Source organism: Gallinula chloropus (genome assembly GCF_964237585.1).
Source record: "Gallinula chloropus genome assembly, chromosome: 1".
Classification (NCBI taxonomy): domain Eukaryota; kingdom Metazoa; phylum Chordata; class Aves; order Gruiformes; family Rallidae; genus Gallinula; species Gallinula chloropus.
This window is the reverse complement of record NC_140085.1, coordinates 18,265,835-18,282,656: the sequence shown is the minus strand read 5'-3', so window position 1 is coordinate 18,282,656 and position 16,822 is coordinate 18,265,835. Positions and strand designations below refer to the sequence as shown.

Sequence of the window (16,822 nt, the reverse complement as noted above, 5' to 3'; positions counted from 1 at the left end):
AGCAGTTTGAGCTTCTTTTTCCAAGCCAATATTGTTAGACCTGCGAGTGGAGACCCTGTTTCCTGGGCTTGCCAGTGGTGATACAGATGACTGACAGGCAATGCACCACCCCCTGGAGCTTAGATCTTCCTCTGCAGCTCTGAAACAGTTGGGCTGATTCTGCTGGCACTGTTCTTTGTGCTGTCTTTTATTACAAATTTCAGTTAAGGTATTTTCCAGACCACAACATCTGGTAAAAAATTTTGCTTCTAATGATAAAGTTGCTAAAGAACTTTGTGCTCTCACTTGGAGTGGTTTTTCACTTCTGTTTTTGCTTCAGCTTTGTCTGTGATGGCTGCCTGAAGAAAACAGGACGAACCAGGAAAGAGAACAAATTCTCTGCTAAAAGTAAGATTCTGACACACCAACAAATCATAAAATATTTGTTAAGAATGGGGAAGAGGTGGCTTTTATGCTAGATTTGCATTTATTTCCTTTTTTTTTTGAGTTTAAGGAGGATCCTTTTAGTCAGCTTTGAACATCAGTTCTGTGGTGTTCAGAATGCTTGTGTTCACAGGTCTTGGTTAGTAGTCTGTTGTGGAGGATTAATCTACTGTTTCAAAGCACTGCTAATGCAAGATACGTCCTTTTATCTCAATTGCAGTATTAATAGTGTTGGGAAATAGTTCCTGTGGGACTGCAGTCTACCTTAAATTTATGGTAGCGTGTTCGAGTCACCGTGACTACTGCTGCTCTTCAAAGCTTTGATGGAGATGTCATCAGCTGGTGACAAAACTCTGTAGAGATTTCCTCTTAATGAAGGCAGCTGATTTGAGGGCAGTGTAGGAGGAAATTTGTGTGGTCCTTGTCCATCTCTTCTACAGAAGGAGTAAGTCTTTCAGAAGCCTCATAGGTTGTCGTGCTTATTAGGAACAGTACTTAAATATCCACTTAAATAAATAAAATCCCCAGCTAACCAAATAGCATCAAGATCAAGTATTAACTGTAGTATTAAGTAGCTACTTTTTAAGGTCCCTCTTTGGAGAAAGAGGAAGGAGTGTATCAAAGACTGTAAATTAGTTTTAAGTTTGGGGGAGGCTCATGGTTTGGTCATAAAAAGTGTTCTCTTCAACTGCTGTTATGAAATGGAAAGCATTGGTGAGTGGTTTCAGCACCTGAGGCTTTTTCCAAAATCACACCTACCTAGATTCACTAAGAAAACAGGGGTTCTTTTATAGCTTGTATCAGCTTTTGCTTCCTGCAAACTGTATGTGTTGAATACTTAATGTAGTGTAGTTACACTTAACTGAAAGGTGTCAAATCAAAAAACTGAAAAGCTGGTTGGCAGGTATGTAACTTGACCAGAAACAATGGGCAGCAGTGAGACAGGCCCTGCTACACTCTTAAGTCTTAAAACTCCCTTTCAGGCTTAGGTTTTGTGTCAGATAATGTTGTGCTTGTACTTCTTTTGTATGCAGATCACTGGAAAGTTTGAAACTCCTAAATTAATGATGTTATTGTAGTTAGTCGCTCTTTCACTTACTGAAATAGCTTCTCTACTGACCTAAGTATTATAACTTGGTTAGTGTGGCTTTATAGACAGAATGTACTTCAAAATGCAACAGCTGCTCTTGAAGCTATGTCTGAGCACAGTGTTTTGTAATCCAGTTTAGGTAATTAGTAGCTTCTATTCGAGAGGAGTCTTAATTGTGATTGACTTCTAAGACAGATAGAAATTGGGTTGAAATAGATTCTTTCTTCATGTCAATAACATATAAATCATAAACATACCTGCAGATGAAAAGCAGCTCTCACCCCATCTAGAAGTGTTAGTGTCTAAAGATAAAGCTTTGATTTATGATAACGTACTGCAGGCATCGAGAGTCACTTTTCATTTAACATCTGAATGGAGGAATCACATTTAAACAGCTCTGTCTCGTGTATATTCAGGTGTGTGTTCTATTCCTGCAGGGCTGCCAGCTACAAGGCTTGGTACCTTCTTGGAGAACAGAGTCAATGACTTCCTAAGACGACAGAATCACCCTGAGGCGGGAGAGGTGACAGTGAGGGTGGTACATGCATCTGACAAAACTGTCGAAGTGAAGCCAGGAATGAAAGCAAGGTGTGTTCTTTCCGTTTCTAATTTTTCTGTCTTTGGGGGGAGAGGGAGGCTGTTTGAATTTCCTTACATGCTGCTACTATGTAAAAATACTGTTGTATTCAAAACTTCACCACTGACAGTTCTTGAGAGATGTTATGGCAGCATATTAATTAGTTACAATGTCATCTTTTTCATAGTAAGCCGTAGATTTCTTGTATTTTGAGTAGTGTGTAAGCATTTAACTTTAAAATTGCACTAAAATTATTCTTGTGGTAGCCCTCATCGTTGTTACCTTTCCCTAGTGATGCACTCCCTAACATGGATATATTGGTTATTCCTCTTTTACCCTCTGTAATCTGCAGGTTTGTAGACAGCGGAGAGATGGCTGAGTCTTTCCCTTACCGTACAAAAGCGCTGTTTGCCTTCGAGGAGATTGATGGTGTGGACTTGTGCTTCTTTGGGATGCACGTACAGGAGTACGGCTCAGACTGTCCTCCACCCAATCAAAGGTGAGGGGCTGCACAGAAGCTTATTTTGGTATTCTTAGCTGGGTGAACCTTTGGAGTTTCTGTACAAAACATCATGCTGGATATGTAAAGACTCCGTGCAGTTAGCTTCTGGAAACAAAGTAGTTTGTGCCTTACTGGAGATGCTGGCTAGCAGGCAGTGTTGCCTTAAGGATCAGTCATCGATGTTCTGCAGGGAAAGATTGGATAGTTTTAGAGATGAGTCTGGGATAGCAAAAGAAAGCTGAGGTGAATTAGGATTAAAGGCTTTGAAGACTGCTGTTGTATTGGATATTTCAAATTTATAAAATGGTAACATGTTGTGAATAAACCTGTAGAATTTCTTTGAAATGTCTGTTTCTCATTGTGCTGTGGTTTGCTTTCTGTTTTTTAGGCGAGTGTATATATCTTACCTCGACAGTGTTCACTTCTTCCGCCCTAAATGCTTGAGGACTGCTGTCTATCATGAAATACTAATTGGATATCTAGAATATGTCAAGAAACTAGGGTAAGTTTCTTAAGATTTTCTTCTGTGCAGCACTTGTGCTAGGTAGTTCATATTGAAATTAAATTACTGCATCCTATTGTGTGGAACGCTGTGCCTAATATCAATTGGTGATAGAATAACTTGGCAACAACTACGTATAGTTGAAAAGGAGGGAAGACAAAAATGGATTTGCAGGTGTTTTAGGAGAGGCTTATGCATCACATACTTTCAGATTTCCAAACTTCAGTAAAAATTCCTTAAGTCTAAGTAGAAAAAGTGAGCCTTTTTATCAGGATCATAAAATTTTCATGGGCTTGTTGATAGTGCAGTCCTCATGAAATGCCACTGCTTTGACCAGGTCATTCGTTTGGGCTGGCAAGTAAGTTCTTACACATGTTTATAAGGAGAAAGACAAGTGTATTCCCTCTGTACTGACTAACTCTGGAACAGCTGTTTAAGGGCACTAAGAAATCTGTTAGAGTAAGCAGGTGAAATTGTGAGAAGCTGAAAGTTAGAGCAAGAGGAGAGTGTACTCAAGACAGCACAAAAGAGAAAGCAGAACAACTGAAGAAATGAGAGAGGTGGAAATTAAATGACAGTGTTTACTGAAGTAGAAAAGGCAGTGAAGTAAACATCAATCTATTGTCAGAGGTATCTGGTGTAGCTTGGCAGAGAGCTATTGGTAAAGAAATTGTTAGGAACTGTGTAACAAAGTAACTGCATGAGTGAGTTAGGGGAGTCAGAATTGGAGGTGGGTGGTACTGTCTTCAGTGTCTCAGTGATATTATATTCCTTTGAAGTTCTAAGGCTTACATTACTCTTCTGTTAGTTATTTTATTGTCTGTTTTCTAACCTGTGAGCCCCTACAATTGCTGCATAAAGCTCGGGCCTCAGTTTCACTTAATGCTGTTTTCTGTGCTAATGAGTAACATCAGGTTCTCGTTCTGGGAAAACAGTATCAGCCACACAGTATCATCTCTGCCTGCTCAGGCAGAAGGAATGGCAGCTGGCTGCAGTTCCCAGGGTTTGGGTAGGGTTCTGCAGAGCTGTTTCTCAACATGGCAAGGATGCTTATTTTTCTCTAACTTGAGATCTGATTATTCCTCCTACTGGAGTTCTTTTCAAAAACTAATAGAGAAGAACTGAGGATGAAGAAGTGATCCTTGTGGTATTATATTCTCTGCAGCTGCTACTGTTTGGATGTCATCTGTCTTCATAGTACTTGGATTGTATGGCCAGTGGCATAGGGGTTGACAGTGACTGTTTATTCCCAGATAGAATTGTCAAACCTTTTAAAATCGTCCTCTATGTTTTTTTTTTTTTTAAAGAGGATTTACAGTGGAAAGGTGAACTGCTTTTAAGTAAATCTGTTTTTAAAATATTGCTAAGTATTAAATGACTGTGCTGTCTAAAGGAAAAAGAATTCTGTCTTTTACTACTCTAATAACTAGTCTCCATCTTTCTCTTATTAGTTAATTGGCAGGTGACAATTGCTTGGGCTTTGATTTTTATCTAGACTGGAAAATGTGCACACTTCATATAAACTGCTCTGCATATAGCACTGAACTCTCAAAAATTAGTCAAAACATGGTAATGTTATCACATGAATGAAGCTGGAATGAAGGCTAGAATGAAAGTCTTGGAGAGCTATAATTATTGTCCATCTGGTAACACCAGCCAACCCCGTGGTGGTTCCATCCCATGGCAGAGGAGAGCCAGGTCTAGTATTAATTGTCAGAGCCTACATGTACCTTTTTTTTTGTCTAATGATGCTAGGTATACTACTGGACATATCTGGGCTTGCCCACCTAGTGAAGGAGATGACTACATCTTCCACTGCCATCCTCCTGACCAAAAGATACCCAAACCCAAACGACTGCAAGAGTGGTACAAAAAGATGCTGGATAAATCTGTGTCGGAGCGCATTGTCCATGATTACAAGGTTTGTTTAGTCTGATTGTACTGGGAGGAGGTGTGGGAGCGGCGACCAGTGTTGTCTTGCTTGCTTTCTTGCCTTATGCATTGTCCCTTACTCTTGGAGTTTACTGTGTTAGTGCCTGATTCACTTAAAACTAAAATTTAGAATTAAAATACATCCTCTTTAAAACAAGTAGGTTCTGGGAGTCATTCTAGCAAGGTATTTGAAATGATTCCTTAGAATAAACTAAATTCTTGAGGAATACTGTAAAAGAATGTCATCCATATAAAGAAAATAGGTGGAATCTTTAGTCTTTCTGCATTGAATAAAATTGCAGGGTTAGGCTGCTACCTCCAGAAGTGTGTAGAATTTTTGGAAATATCAGGACATAGGCAAATGTCAAGAATGTAGTGATGATATTCACCCACTTGGTAAGTGTGTATATGGATGCCTAGCACATAGGAATGATTCATTTCTTCAGAGTGGAGACAATTGAAATGTATTTGGCAAACTGTCTGTAACTGATGCCATGTTAAATCTGCAGTCAGTGTGCCCTCAAAGTAAGTTGTAAGATTAAGCACTCCTTTGAGTGGTGGGTGTCTTTTTGTACCACTTACCAAAAAGTTGCCTTTACTTATGTGCCTTGTAACAGCGGTAACCAAGCGTTCTGTGCTTTTTCAGGATATCTTTAAGCAGGCAACAGAAGATCGTCTGACAAGTGCAAAAGAGCTACCTTACTTTGAAGGGGATTTCTGGCCCAACGTGCTAGAGGAGAGCATTAAGGAACTAGAGCAAGAGGAAGAAGAACGGAAGAGAGAAGAAAACACTAGCAATGAAAGCACAGATGTAAGAATGCTTCTGTGTCATGATCTAATGTAAAACTTGTGATTACCTGTGGCTAATTAAAAAAGGGGGGGTGTAAGTGTGCTAGGTATTTTGGTTAATTGGTAGCTTTTTAACCTTTCTAGTTTCACTCTAATATAAATTTCAGTTTTACATTCTATAAATTAGAGCTGTTAAAATACCACTAAGTTACCTTTGTATGAGCAGTGGCTCTCTACACAGGCACATAGTTACCTATAGCCATAGCTAGACTATAAACCTAACTAATTACCAAAGTCAGTTAGATTGACACAGCTTCTAGTTGAGTATTCTCCTGAAATCCAGTTATCAATGTTCATGCTGCAGCCTCAGCCTGATTTGGAAGCATTTTCCTTCAGCTTTGACTTTCAGCCAGAGTCCAACTCTTTTCTTTCCAATTTAGATGTTATAATACCAATCTTACCAGAATGTTCTGAGAAAGTAACAGTGTGGTTAGTAGTTTACTCAGTGTAGGTTTTTTAGTAGAAAGCCTTAGGGCATTGAGGATCTGAAGGACAAAATACTGCTGAACTGTTGTTGGGCTACTTAAACCAGAGAGATCACTTGCTGATACCTTGTGCAAATTTTGGGGTGGGTTTTGGAGAACATGCAACAGCTATGCTTTCACATTCCACAAAGAACCAAAAAAGGCCTCTTCAACAATCAACTTGGAAATGAACAGATTTTCAATTTATGCCGCTGCTCATCCTTGGATCTTCCGAGCTTTTATGGAAGAGGTGATGAATCTAGGGTAAAATTAGTTTTACTCACACTGGGTACTTGCTAGCTAACTCTGAAACACTGCTGCTTCATCACCTAGATTTTGGAGGTTAGAATGAATCTCTTTCTTAAAGGACCTCTGGATCAAAAAAGTTAGGTTTAGCATTAAAACTTGGAATTTGCAATACTGCCTTTCAAGGACTTTGAATAAGATGAGTGTAAGAGTAACCTGGGAATTAGGCAACTTGATATCAAATTTGCATTAACTAACATCTTATTTAGGGAGGTGTTATTTAAACATTTGTTTTCCACTTGGCATACCTGCCAGTTCCCATCTCTCTAATAAAGCAGAACCTAGTTGTAAGGAATCTGACTTTGGTGTGCGTGAGGTTGATTAACACTTAGTTGATCCCTCATGGCAGTGTGGCCCCAAAATCCTGCAGTGGGGGAAGCTTGCAGCATGTTACTGTTTAACCTTGGTTATGAAAAATCATTTCAACTCTTTATTGACCCCATGTTTCACTGCTTGAAAATGAGGCAACAATAAACTGTACTCTCCAATGAAGTGATAGTTACACTGGAAATTTTCATCCTTCAAAGTTGTCACAAGCTTGGAAAAATGCTTATTTGGAAAAGAATTTCTTTGATCCTCGATCATTGTTTGCTGTAGTGTTTTGAGGGGCCCTCTGAGACGTATGGAAAGGAATAAAGTGTTCATTGCTAATTGATTAGCATTGAAATCAAGCTGACTGGTTTTGCTGTAGGATGTGACATGAATATACTAGAAATTCTACTACTAATGATGTGTTTTGGACTTGGAAGAATAGCTTCTTATCAAAATCAATTTAATGAAGTCTATTAAAAAATAAAAACAAATCTGCCAGAGAGTGGTAACAGGCTGCACTTAAGTGGATGAAACCTTTCTTTTGCCTATGGCCAGTGTGATATCAGTTGCACTTTTCAACTTGGTTTTGAACTGCACTGAGAAGTCATCTGCTGAACCACTTTGTGATTATCCAAGAGGTTCTTCAGTGCTCAACTATAGGAGACAAACAGGTTTCAGCAACACCTTGCACCTCCTGAGCATTTTTGCTTTTGAAATGTTTAGAACTATGTATTGCTGATCACAATATCTTCTGGAGTGATTCTAATGAAATGAATGTTTTAGGAGACCCTGCTATGTATCGTAGGAGTAAATTATTGACACGTGTGTTTTATCCTGCTCTTAAAGAAGATGTGACAGTAATAAAATGCTGATGTGGTGTGACTTAAATACCTGACATAAAATGTCTTTAATAGGTGAGCAAGGGAGACAGCAAAAATGCCAAAAAGAAGAACAATAAGAAGACAAGTAAGAACAAGAGCAGCTTGAGTCGTGGCAATAAGAAAAAGCCTGGCATGCCCAATGTGTCCAATGACCTCTCCCAAAAGCTGTATGCCACTATGGAGAAGCACAAGGAGGTAAGAGTGGATAGAATGAGAATATGTATTTTACTGAAGTAGAGGGGTGTACGAAGCGTTGATACTGCAGTTATGCCCTGTAAATTACAGTTTTCGCTGGAGAATTCAGTGGCAACCTACATAAGTGTGATGTGGTATGTAGACATGGATGGTGCTTAGGGAACATGGCTTACTGGTGGACTTGGCAGTGCTAGGTTAACAGTTGGACTTGCTGGCCTTAAATGTCTCTTCTAACCTAAACGCTTCTAAGTACCTGTGAGTCTGGGCACTTTGCTGCAAGGGCAGCGTGGATAAATACAGCTGTGCTCATACAGAACTTCTGAACAGTCTAAACTGTCAGTTTTACTCCTCAGCTGAGGGCTCCTTACCCAGTGCCTCTGGAGTGGGTGAACCAGGGGTTTGAAATCTCCCAGCCTGTACAAGCCCACCACCCTGGCAGGGCACATTTCCACCATGTTAGTTGGTCCTGAACTTGTATTTTCTGTGTAATGAAGTTTGGTGACCAAAACATCTTGGTAAGTGCTGGCATTAAATCTTATTTACTTTTCAGGTCTTCTTTGTCATCCGTCTCATTGCTGGCCCTACTGCCAACACTCTGCCTCCCATCGTGGAGCCTGACCCACTCATTCCATGTGACCTGATGGATGGGCGTGATGCTTTCCTAACCCTTGCTAGAGACAAGCACCTGGAATTCTCCTCACTCAGAAGGGCTCAGTGGTCAACGATGTGCATGCTGGTGGAACTGCATACCCAGAGCCAAGACCGCTTTGTTTACACCTGCAATGAGTGCAAGCATCATGTGGAGACCAGATGGCACTGCACTGTTTGTGAGGTATGCTTGGTGAAGCTTTCCCTACTTGTCTTCCTGTATCTCTCTGCCCAGAGTGCTTTACCTGAACTAATTTCTCTAACTGGTGGAAAAAACATCTGTACAGCTCATCTTCTGGCAGCTCTGAAAGAAATGGGAGGAAACATTCCCATAACAAGTGATTCTACGAATCTGCTACTTGATGTGATTTTTGTTTTGCCTGCTGTTTCCAAGCTGTGGAGAGCAGAAGTAGGATTCGATTTCCTGTAGCTCGTTTAAGGTGCTGCTGCTTAAGCAGTTGGGCACGGTAGGGATTGCTGGAGCTGTAATGGTAGGATCTGCTGACTATCCTGAAGGGCAGTGCCTCCTTTCTTCTTCCAGCACCACACGTGGCGTGCTGCGGTGTGGCTGTAAGCAGGGCTCTCAGCTTACTGGCACAGAGGCTTTGCTGTGCTGAAGTCAGACGCCTGTACTTGGGTGACTCGTGCTACCCTGATGTGTCTATAAAATGCTGCAAACTGTGTTTGTTGTCTTCAGGAGTGTTTGCAACACCTTCATTGTGTTTGAAGATTGAGCCCAGTGGTCTGGGTCAATGCAGTGCCCTCCAGAAGCTGGCATAACCTTGAATCTAGCTTGTAACTTTATTTTTTAGCCTCCCAGAAGGAAATGGCTGCCTGGGATTCAGTTCTGAAAAGTTCTAAATAAAATTTGATGCTCCCATTTCCTTGTATATACCAGAAAACAAATTTTAAATTTCCTGTGGATTAATGAATGCTGAGGACTTTGACCTCTTCTTAAAGGTCAATTACTGTTGCATGCTGCTGTTCTCACAGACTCTAAATGCTGTTCTTCTGTCACCACATTCTGCTGTTTAACTCACCTAAAAACTGAAAGTGCATCTTTCATTCTTTTCTTCTTGGAAAACTGATGCCTCTCCTCCCACTCTCACCCTCTTCTTCTGAGGCAGCAGCAGATGGGGAGTGGTTTTTTTCCTGGCCTCTTTCTTCTCCTTTCCCATCAGGAAAGAAAGGGATTTTTCTGGTCCAGCTGAACAAAGTGTAACTTACTAGCTCAGAGCAAACTTGTTTTTCAAGCCATACATATCTGTGTAGATTTCAGCCACCCTTACACCCCCACACTTTCCCTGGCTATAATTTGTATTTATTCCTTCTCTAGTACCTCAGTAGGGCATGAAAGATTGGGTTTGTTTTTTTTTCCCTAGAGCAACAGTTTTCCTGGAACAGACTGGGAGTAATTTGTTGAGGTGGCACGAGATGGGTTCAGGAAGACTGATAACTTTTTCTGTTGTTGTCTTTCCAGGATTATGACCTGTGCATCACCTGCTATAACACTAAAAACCATGACCACAAGATGGAAAAGTTAGGCCTTGGTCTAGACGATGAGAGCAACAACCAGCAGACTGCAACCACCCAGAGCCCCGGCGATTCCCGCCGCCTGAGCATTCAGCGCTGCATCCAGTCTCTGGTCCACGCCTGCCAGTGTCGCAATGCCAACTGCTCGCTGCCGTCCTGCCAGAAGATGAAACGGGTTGTCCAGCACACCAAAGGCTGCAAGCGCAAAACCAACGGAGGCTGCCCCATCTGCAAGCAGCTCATCGCGCTCTGCTGCTACCATGCAAAGCACTGCCAGGAGAACAAGTGCCCGGTGCCCTTCTGCCTCAACATTAAACACAAGCTCCGTCAGCAGCAGCTTCAGCACCGCCTGCAACAGGCACAGATGCTCCGAAGGAGGATGGCGAGTATGCAGCGCACCGGCGTGGTAGGCCAGCAGCAAGGGTTACCCTCGCCGACGCCAGCCACCCCGACGACTCCAACAGGCCAGCAGCCCCCAACACCACAAACCCCGCAGCCCCAGCCGCCGCCCCAGCCTGCCTCGCAGCCTCAGCAGGCACCCCCCAATAGCATGCCACCCTACACCATGCCAAGAACTCAGCCTCCCAGCGCTGTGTCCCAGGGCAAGGCAGGTGGCCAGGTGACTCCTCCGACTCCACCCCAGCCACCTCAACCACCAGTTCAGGGTCCTCCTCCAGCAGCCGTGGAAATGGCCATGCAGATCCAGCGGGCAGCGGAGACCCAGCGTCAGATGGCGCAGGTTCAGATCTTCCAAAGGCCAATCCAGCACCAGATGCCCCAGATGCCACCGATGGGAATGAACCCTCCACAGATAGGCAGAGGTCCGGGTGGCCATATAGATCAAGGAATGGGGCCGGCAGGAATCCAGCAGCAGCCACCGTGGGTGCAGGGGGGCTTGCCTCAAGCTCAGCTGCAGCCGGGAATGCAGAGGCCATCCATGATGTCAGTAGCCCAGCCGGGCCAGCCAATGAATATGGCACCTCAGCCAGGGATGGGTCAGGTACCTGGTGCTGCTCAGCCCAAACAACCACCTCTGCCCCAGGCAGCCTTACAAAACCTACTGCGGACTCTCAGGTCTCCCAGCTCACCCATGCAGCAGCAGCAGGTGCTTAACATCCTTCACTCCAACCCTCAGCTGCTGGCCGCTTTCATCAAGCAGCGGGCCGCCAAGTATGCGGGCTCCCAGAACCCCCAGGGGATGGCAGGTCAGCCGGGCATCCCCCAGGGTCAGCCAGGGCTCCAGCCACAGCAAACCATGCAAGGACAGCAAGGAGGGGTGCACCCCAACCCAGCCATGCAGAACATGAATCCCATGCAAGCAGCAGTGCAGCGGCCCAGCATGCCACAGCAGCAGCCACAGCAGCAGCCGCAGCAGGCCATAGCTGGGATGAATCCTCAGGCGCAGCAGATGAACATGAATCACTCGGGGATGGCTCCCCAGTTCCGAGACCTCCTGATGAGACGGCACCAGATGATTGAGCAGCAGCGCCACCAGCAGCAACAGCAGCAGCAGGGAGCAGGACCAGCACTGGGTCCAGGGATGGCCAACCACAGCCAGTTTCAGCAGCCCCAGGGCGTGGGGTATCCCCAGCAGCAGCAGCAACAGCAGCAGCAGCGGATGCAGCATCACATGCAGCAGATGCAGCAAGGAAACATGGGACAAATTAGCCAGCTTCCACAGGCGATGAGCGCAGAGACGGGAGCCAGTCTGCAGCAGGCTTTCCAGCAGAGGCTACTTCAGCAGCAGATGGGGTCCCCAGCTCAGCCCAATCCTATGAGCCCCCAACAGCACATGCTCCCCAATCAGGCCCAGTCCCCGCACCTACAGGGCCAGCAGCTCCCTTCATCGCTCACCAATCAAGTGCGTTCTCCGCAGCCTGTACCCTCACCGCGGCCCCAGTCCCAGCCCCCCCATTCCAGCCCGTCACCCCGGATGCAACCTCAGCCTTCTCCGCACCACGTCTCCCCGCAGACCAGCTCCCCACATCCAGGACTGGTAGCTGCCCAGGCTAACCCCATGGATCAAGGGCACTTTGCCAGCCCGGACCAGAGTGCAATGCTTTCCCAGCTTGCTAGCAATCCCGGCATGGCAGGCCTCCATGGTACAAGCGCCACGGAACTGGGGCTCAGCTCCGAGAACTCAGACTTGAATTCAAACCTTTCACAGAGTACACTAGACATACACTAGACACGTTGTAGCATTTTGGGAGCAAAAAAAAAAAAATTTAAAAAACTTATTTTCTCAAGACTTTTTGTACTGAAGACAAATTTTTTTGAATCTTTCTTAGCTAAAACAACATTTTTCCCTGGAATACATCTGAACTCCGCAGGAGTAGTTCGTGGTTTTAAAAACAAACCAACAATGAACCTGAGGGACGGTAGAGTACAAAGAATATATTTTTGTTATGGCTGGAATCATAACCAGTCCTTTTTCTTGGGTTTTTTTTTTTCTCGTGTGCGTTGGGGAGGTCAGGGGAAGAGGGTGGTCTTTTGGCTGTTCACCAAAGGGTGCCCTGCTCCTGCCTCCAATAGGTTTTGTTGTTTTTTTTTTTTTTTAAATTAATGAAAATATGTAATATGGATAGTTATTATTTACTGAGGCAGATGGTAAACATTTTCCCTATTCTGGTTTTTCTTCATGTCACTGAAGGAAAAAAAAAAAAATCAATCACAAGCAAACAAACAAAACCACAGAGAACCTTTTCTTAACCGGAGGACAAAAGGGGTTAATGTTGCTTTAAAGATACATTGCATATATAAATATATATATATAAAAATAAATACCGATCTTTTCCTCTTTGGTGGGAAATATGTCAATTCTTTGAAAAATGTAAAAATATTAAATAACTCAGTCCCCTCCTGAAGTCTACTTTTGTCCTCCAAGAATTTTCTATACAAGAGTCTGAGCTTAAAAAATAAAAAAAAAACTTCAAGTATTAAAATAATTTGTACATGTAGAGAAAAAACAACATTTTTGCAAATACACAGGGGCAGCTGCCAAATGGATGTAGTATATATATTGTGGTTTCTGTTTTCTTGAAAGAATTTTTTTCGTTATTTTTACATCTAACAAAGGAAAAAATAAAAATAAAAAAGAGGGTAAGGAACAATTCCATCGGGATGATTTTAACCTGAGAAAGTCCCTGGGGTTTCTTCTTTATGCTTGCTTTCTCTCCCAGGCCCCTTTCCCACCCTCTTCCACTTTCTGTAAAACTTGAAGATAGAAAGCAAAAAACCCTCAACTGTTGTAAATCATGCAATTAAAGTTGATTACTTATAAATATGAACTTTCGATCACTGTATAGACTGTTAAAAATTGATTTCTTATTACCTATTGTTAAATAAACTGTGTGAGACAGAGAGCCTGTTTTTAATGTTTCCCTTCTCTCCCACATGTGTTGCTTGTTCTTGAAGTGGTGGGGGGTAGCAGAGTCCAGGCTGCTTCCTTCAGATGTTTGCTGTTTAGACATCGGAGAGCTATTTAATGTATAAGACTGTTTTAAAATGCAAATCTCTAAGAAGGGATGTGGAGTAATAATTAGTCTTCTAAATGGACACTTTTGGTACAACTCTGCATTCGCGTTCGTTCCCGGCATGTATCTTACCAAAGAAACGAGGTCTGACCTCAGCAGTTGTGCCAGTCAGCTGTACCCCTGCCCTGCTCACGCAGCCTGGGAGCAGCTGACCCTCAAAGGACCTATTTTGCATTTTGAAATGAGAACTATTGTTTGGATATGTGATATTAAAAGATCCTATTTCACTTGGAACACATTGTACACCTTTTGGCGCTGAAGTGTGAGCGTGAGGTAAGCTTGGGTGGTTGGTCCGTAGGCGCTGCGCCGAGACGGCGCGTGGGTGTCCCGTCGCCCCGTGTCGCACCTGGTGGTCTGCCAGGCGTAGGGCACGTGTGGTCGGGTACTGTCTGTTAGGGGTATTTGGGGGGTTTCCTGAACAGAAATCCCTCAGCTGTGGAGCGCGTGAGTAGCAAACCCAGTTGTGTGCTGCCCGTAGCTGCTCACACGTGGAGCTTTATCGCATCGTGTGAGAGCATGTTGCGTGTTGGGTGACAGCTGGGCCCTGTGTATGCGGCTGGCCCGTCCAGGGCTTCCCAAAATACAGCCTCATTCTGTGTGTGTATCTGCAGTGCCAGCTGCCTAGGGAATTGCACACCTGGAAGACTTGGATGTGACCAGAGCACAATATCTGCACAATGCCAGCTGTGCTGTGAGCATCTGCATATTCAAATCCCCAACAAATAACGATGTGAGCAAGCTGCCCTCAGGAAACTGCTGGGGAGAGATGATGGAGGGGGGGAGAGATGATGGAGGGGGGGAGCGTGGAAGCTAGGGGCCTTAGCCAAGGGCTGGAGACCAGTCACAGTGTATGGTGATGCCTATATTCAAAAAGGGTGTTTGATGGCAAGAAGCTGTCAGCAGGATGGTGGAAAGATCACGGGAGGTTGAAGGAAAGCTGCCCTGCCTGTCAGTGATGTCCTGTAGGTAATCCTTCTATCAAGTCACCCCACCCTGGCACGGACCAGCTCTGCACAAAGCCCCTAACAGCTGCCTCTGCTTTCAGAGGAACTGTTAACCTGTTCTGAAGGAGAGCAGGAAAAAGCCATCTGAAGGCTGAGGCAGCAGCTGGGGTGAGTTAGATCTGCAGTTGCCATGGGGAGCGTTCCTATCCCTTCCCCCGCCTTTCCCCCAGCAAAGCCCAGATTTACTTTCAGCTTTGGGACTTCTCAGGCTGGGCTGTTAAGTAAAACTTCTGACTATGTACTGCCTAGCAAATAGCAACTGGCTTTCTGAGTTGTATGCTTATGCATCCCTGCTTAGAGGTACAAATGGGAGCTGTTTGCTACAGTAGCACAGAAAACCTGTTCTGAGTTTGTCCTGGCCTGCATGAGGGCATCTGGTCTGCACCAGAGTAGAGGAGCCTTAAGATGTTGCAGAGCAATAGATTCAAAGAGCTCCAACTCTGCATACCAATATAGTGACTTGCTTTAAAAAATGCCATGAGGTATTTTATGTGGCAGCACAGCTGCTCAGCCCCTCTTTATAGGCACTGTATCTGAGCTGAGCTCAAACATCTTACTAAGGTGTGGAGGGTCGAGGGTATGGAAGTTCTATGGGTTTTCTTTCCCTCCCTTATATCCTTCCGCTTTCCCTGATGCTACTGGAGAACCAGAACCAGTTGGGGAAATGCTATGGCTGGCTGGGGAAGCTGAAGGTGTTCAGGATGGCAATGAAGCTAGGATGTCATCTGTATCGCTGCTTTGTGCTCTTACTAATCAGTTGCACCTAAATTGAAGTAGGTTGTTTCACTTCTTGGACCAGCAAAGAGACCTTGCACCTAGTGTTTTGGCAGTCCAGTCCAAGATTTCCTGCCCGGTTAGAATGACACTAATGCCTGTAGTCAAACACAGGGTCCAGGGGCGTAAACTTTCTGATGTTTACCCCTTCCAATGCCCCTTTGAGGCCGAGGGTCAGTGACTGAAATCACAGGTGGGGACGGCTTGTGCTGATGGTGAGGAGCCTAATCGTGGTTTCTCCCTCAGTCTTGGGGTCATCTGTTTGTAAAAAATACACCTTGCTCCTCCCCAGTTTGTTGTTCTGTGCTATGTACTAACTTACTGTTTGCAGAGTGGTTTATGTATGTTGTGTACTTGTCCTTTGCTACCCCAGGCCTGGTGTTACCCAGCTCACAGTTACTGTGATGACTTGGCCACCAGTGAATTGCCTGTAGCCCCGGGCCTGCAGTGCCATCCAATGGCTGTGCCTGTCTGCACTGATTGGCTTTTCTTTCATCTTTTCCCAAATTCTGGCATCACAGATGAGTGTCTCAGTGTAGAAGGAAGTGTTGTTACAGCATCACAGAATGGCTGAAGTGGGCAGAACCTCTGGAGATGTTGGCCACCACCCTGCTTGAAGCAGGTTGCATGGGGTCTAGATGAATTACCTCCAGGCTGGAGGTGCCGCAGCCTCTGCCTGCCTTTCTTTCTGTACAAATAGATGAGATCCCCCTGAGCCTTCACAGCTTCAGGCTGAACAGTTGCAGCTCTCTCAGCCTCTCCTCGTATAACAGATGCTCCAGTCTTCTCCTCATCATCTTCCTGGCTGTTTCCTAGACTCACCCCATGGTGCCTATGTCTGTCTTCTATAGGGGAGACAAAACCTGTATGCAGCACTCCATACGTGTCTCACCGGTGCCGAGGGGAAGGATCACCTTCCTCCACATGCTGGCAATGCTCTTCCTCATGCAGCTGAAGAGGCTTGTGGCTGCCTTTGCCACAAGGGCACATTGTTGGCATGTTGTTCAACTTGTCACCATGACCCCCAGGTCCTGTTCTGCCAAGCTGCCTTCCAGCACGTGATGTTGCCTGGAGTTCTTCCTCCCAGGTGGAAGACTTTACATTTCCCTTTGTTGAATTTCATGAAGTTCCTGGCAGCCCCTTCCTTGGGCTTGGGCAGGTCCCTCTGGATGGTAGCACAACTCTTTGGTCTATCAGCCGTTCCTCCCAGTTTTGTACCATCTGTGGCCTTGCTGAGGATGTACTCTGCCCTATTATTCAGGACACTAATGAAGATGATGTTAGACAGTATCAGACC

The 16,822-nt window shown here is 44.6% G+C and overlaps 1 protein-coding gene across 2 annotated transcripts in view; it reads left to right on the top strand.

Annotated features, from left to right (window-relative positions):
• EP300 (EP300 lysine acetyltransferase) overlaps nucleotides 1-13,974 on the top strand; it is a 64,211-nt gene extending 50,237 nt beyond the window's left edge. For both annotated transcript variants that reach the window (XM_084270347.1, XM_084270346.1), the window contains exons 23-31: nucleotides 320-387; nucleotides 1,951-2,101; nucleotides 2,443-2,589; nucleotides 2,981-3,094; nucleotides 4,850-5,015; nucleotides 5,673-5,837; nucleotides 7,872-8,033; nucleotides 8,584-8,865; nucleotides 10,162-13,974. In XM_084270347.1, the coding sequence (XP_084126473.1) occupies nucleotides 320-387; nucleotides 1,951-2,101; nucleotides 2,443-2,589; nucleotides 2,981-3,094; nucleotides 4,850-5,015; nucleotides 5,673-5,837; nucleotides 7,872-8,033; nucleotides 8,584-8,865; nucleotides 10,162-12,402 (3,496 nt within the window). In that variant the 3' untranslated portion in view covers nucleotides 12,403-13,974. The remainder of the gene's footprint in view (nucleotides 1-319; nucleotides 388-1,950; nucleotides 2,102-2,442; nucleotides 2,590-2,980; nucleotides 3,095-4,849; nucleotides 5,016-5,672; nucleotides 5,838-7,871; nucleotides 8,034-8,583; nucleotides 8,866-10,161) is intronic.
• The last annotated feature ends 2,848 nt before the right edge of the window (nucleotides 13,975-16,822 follow it).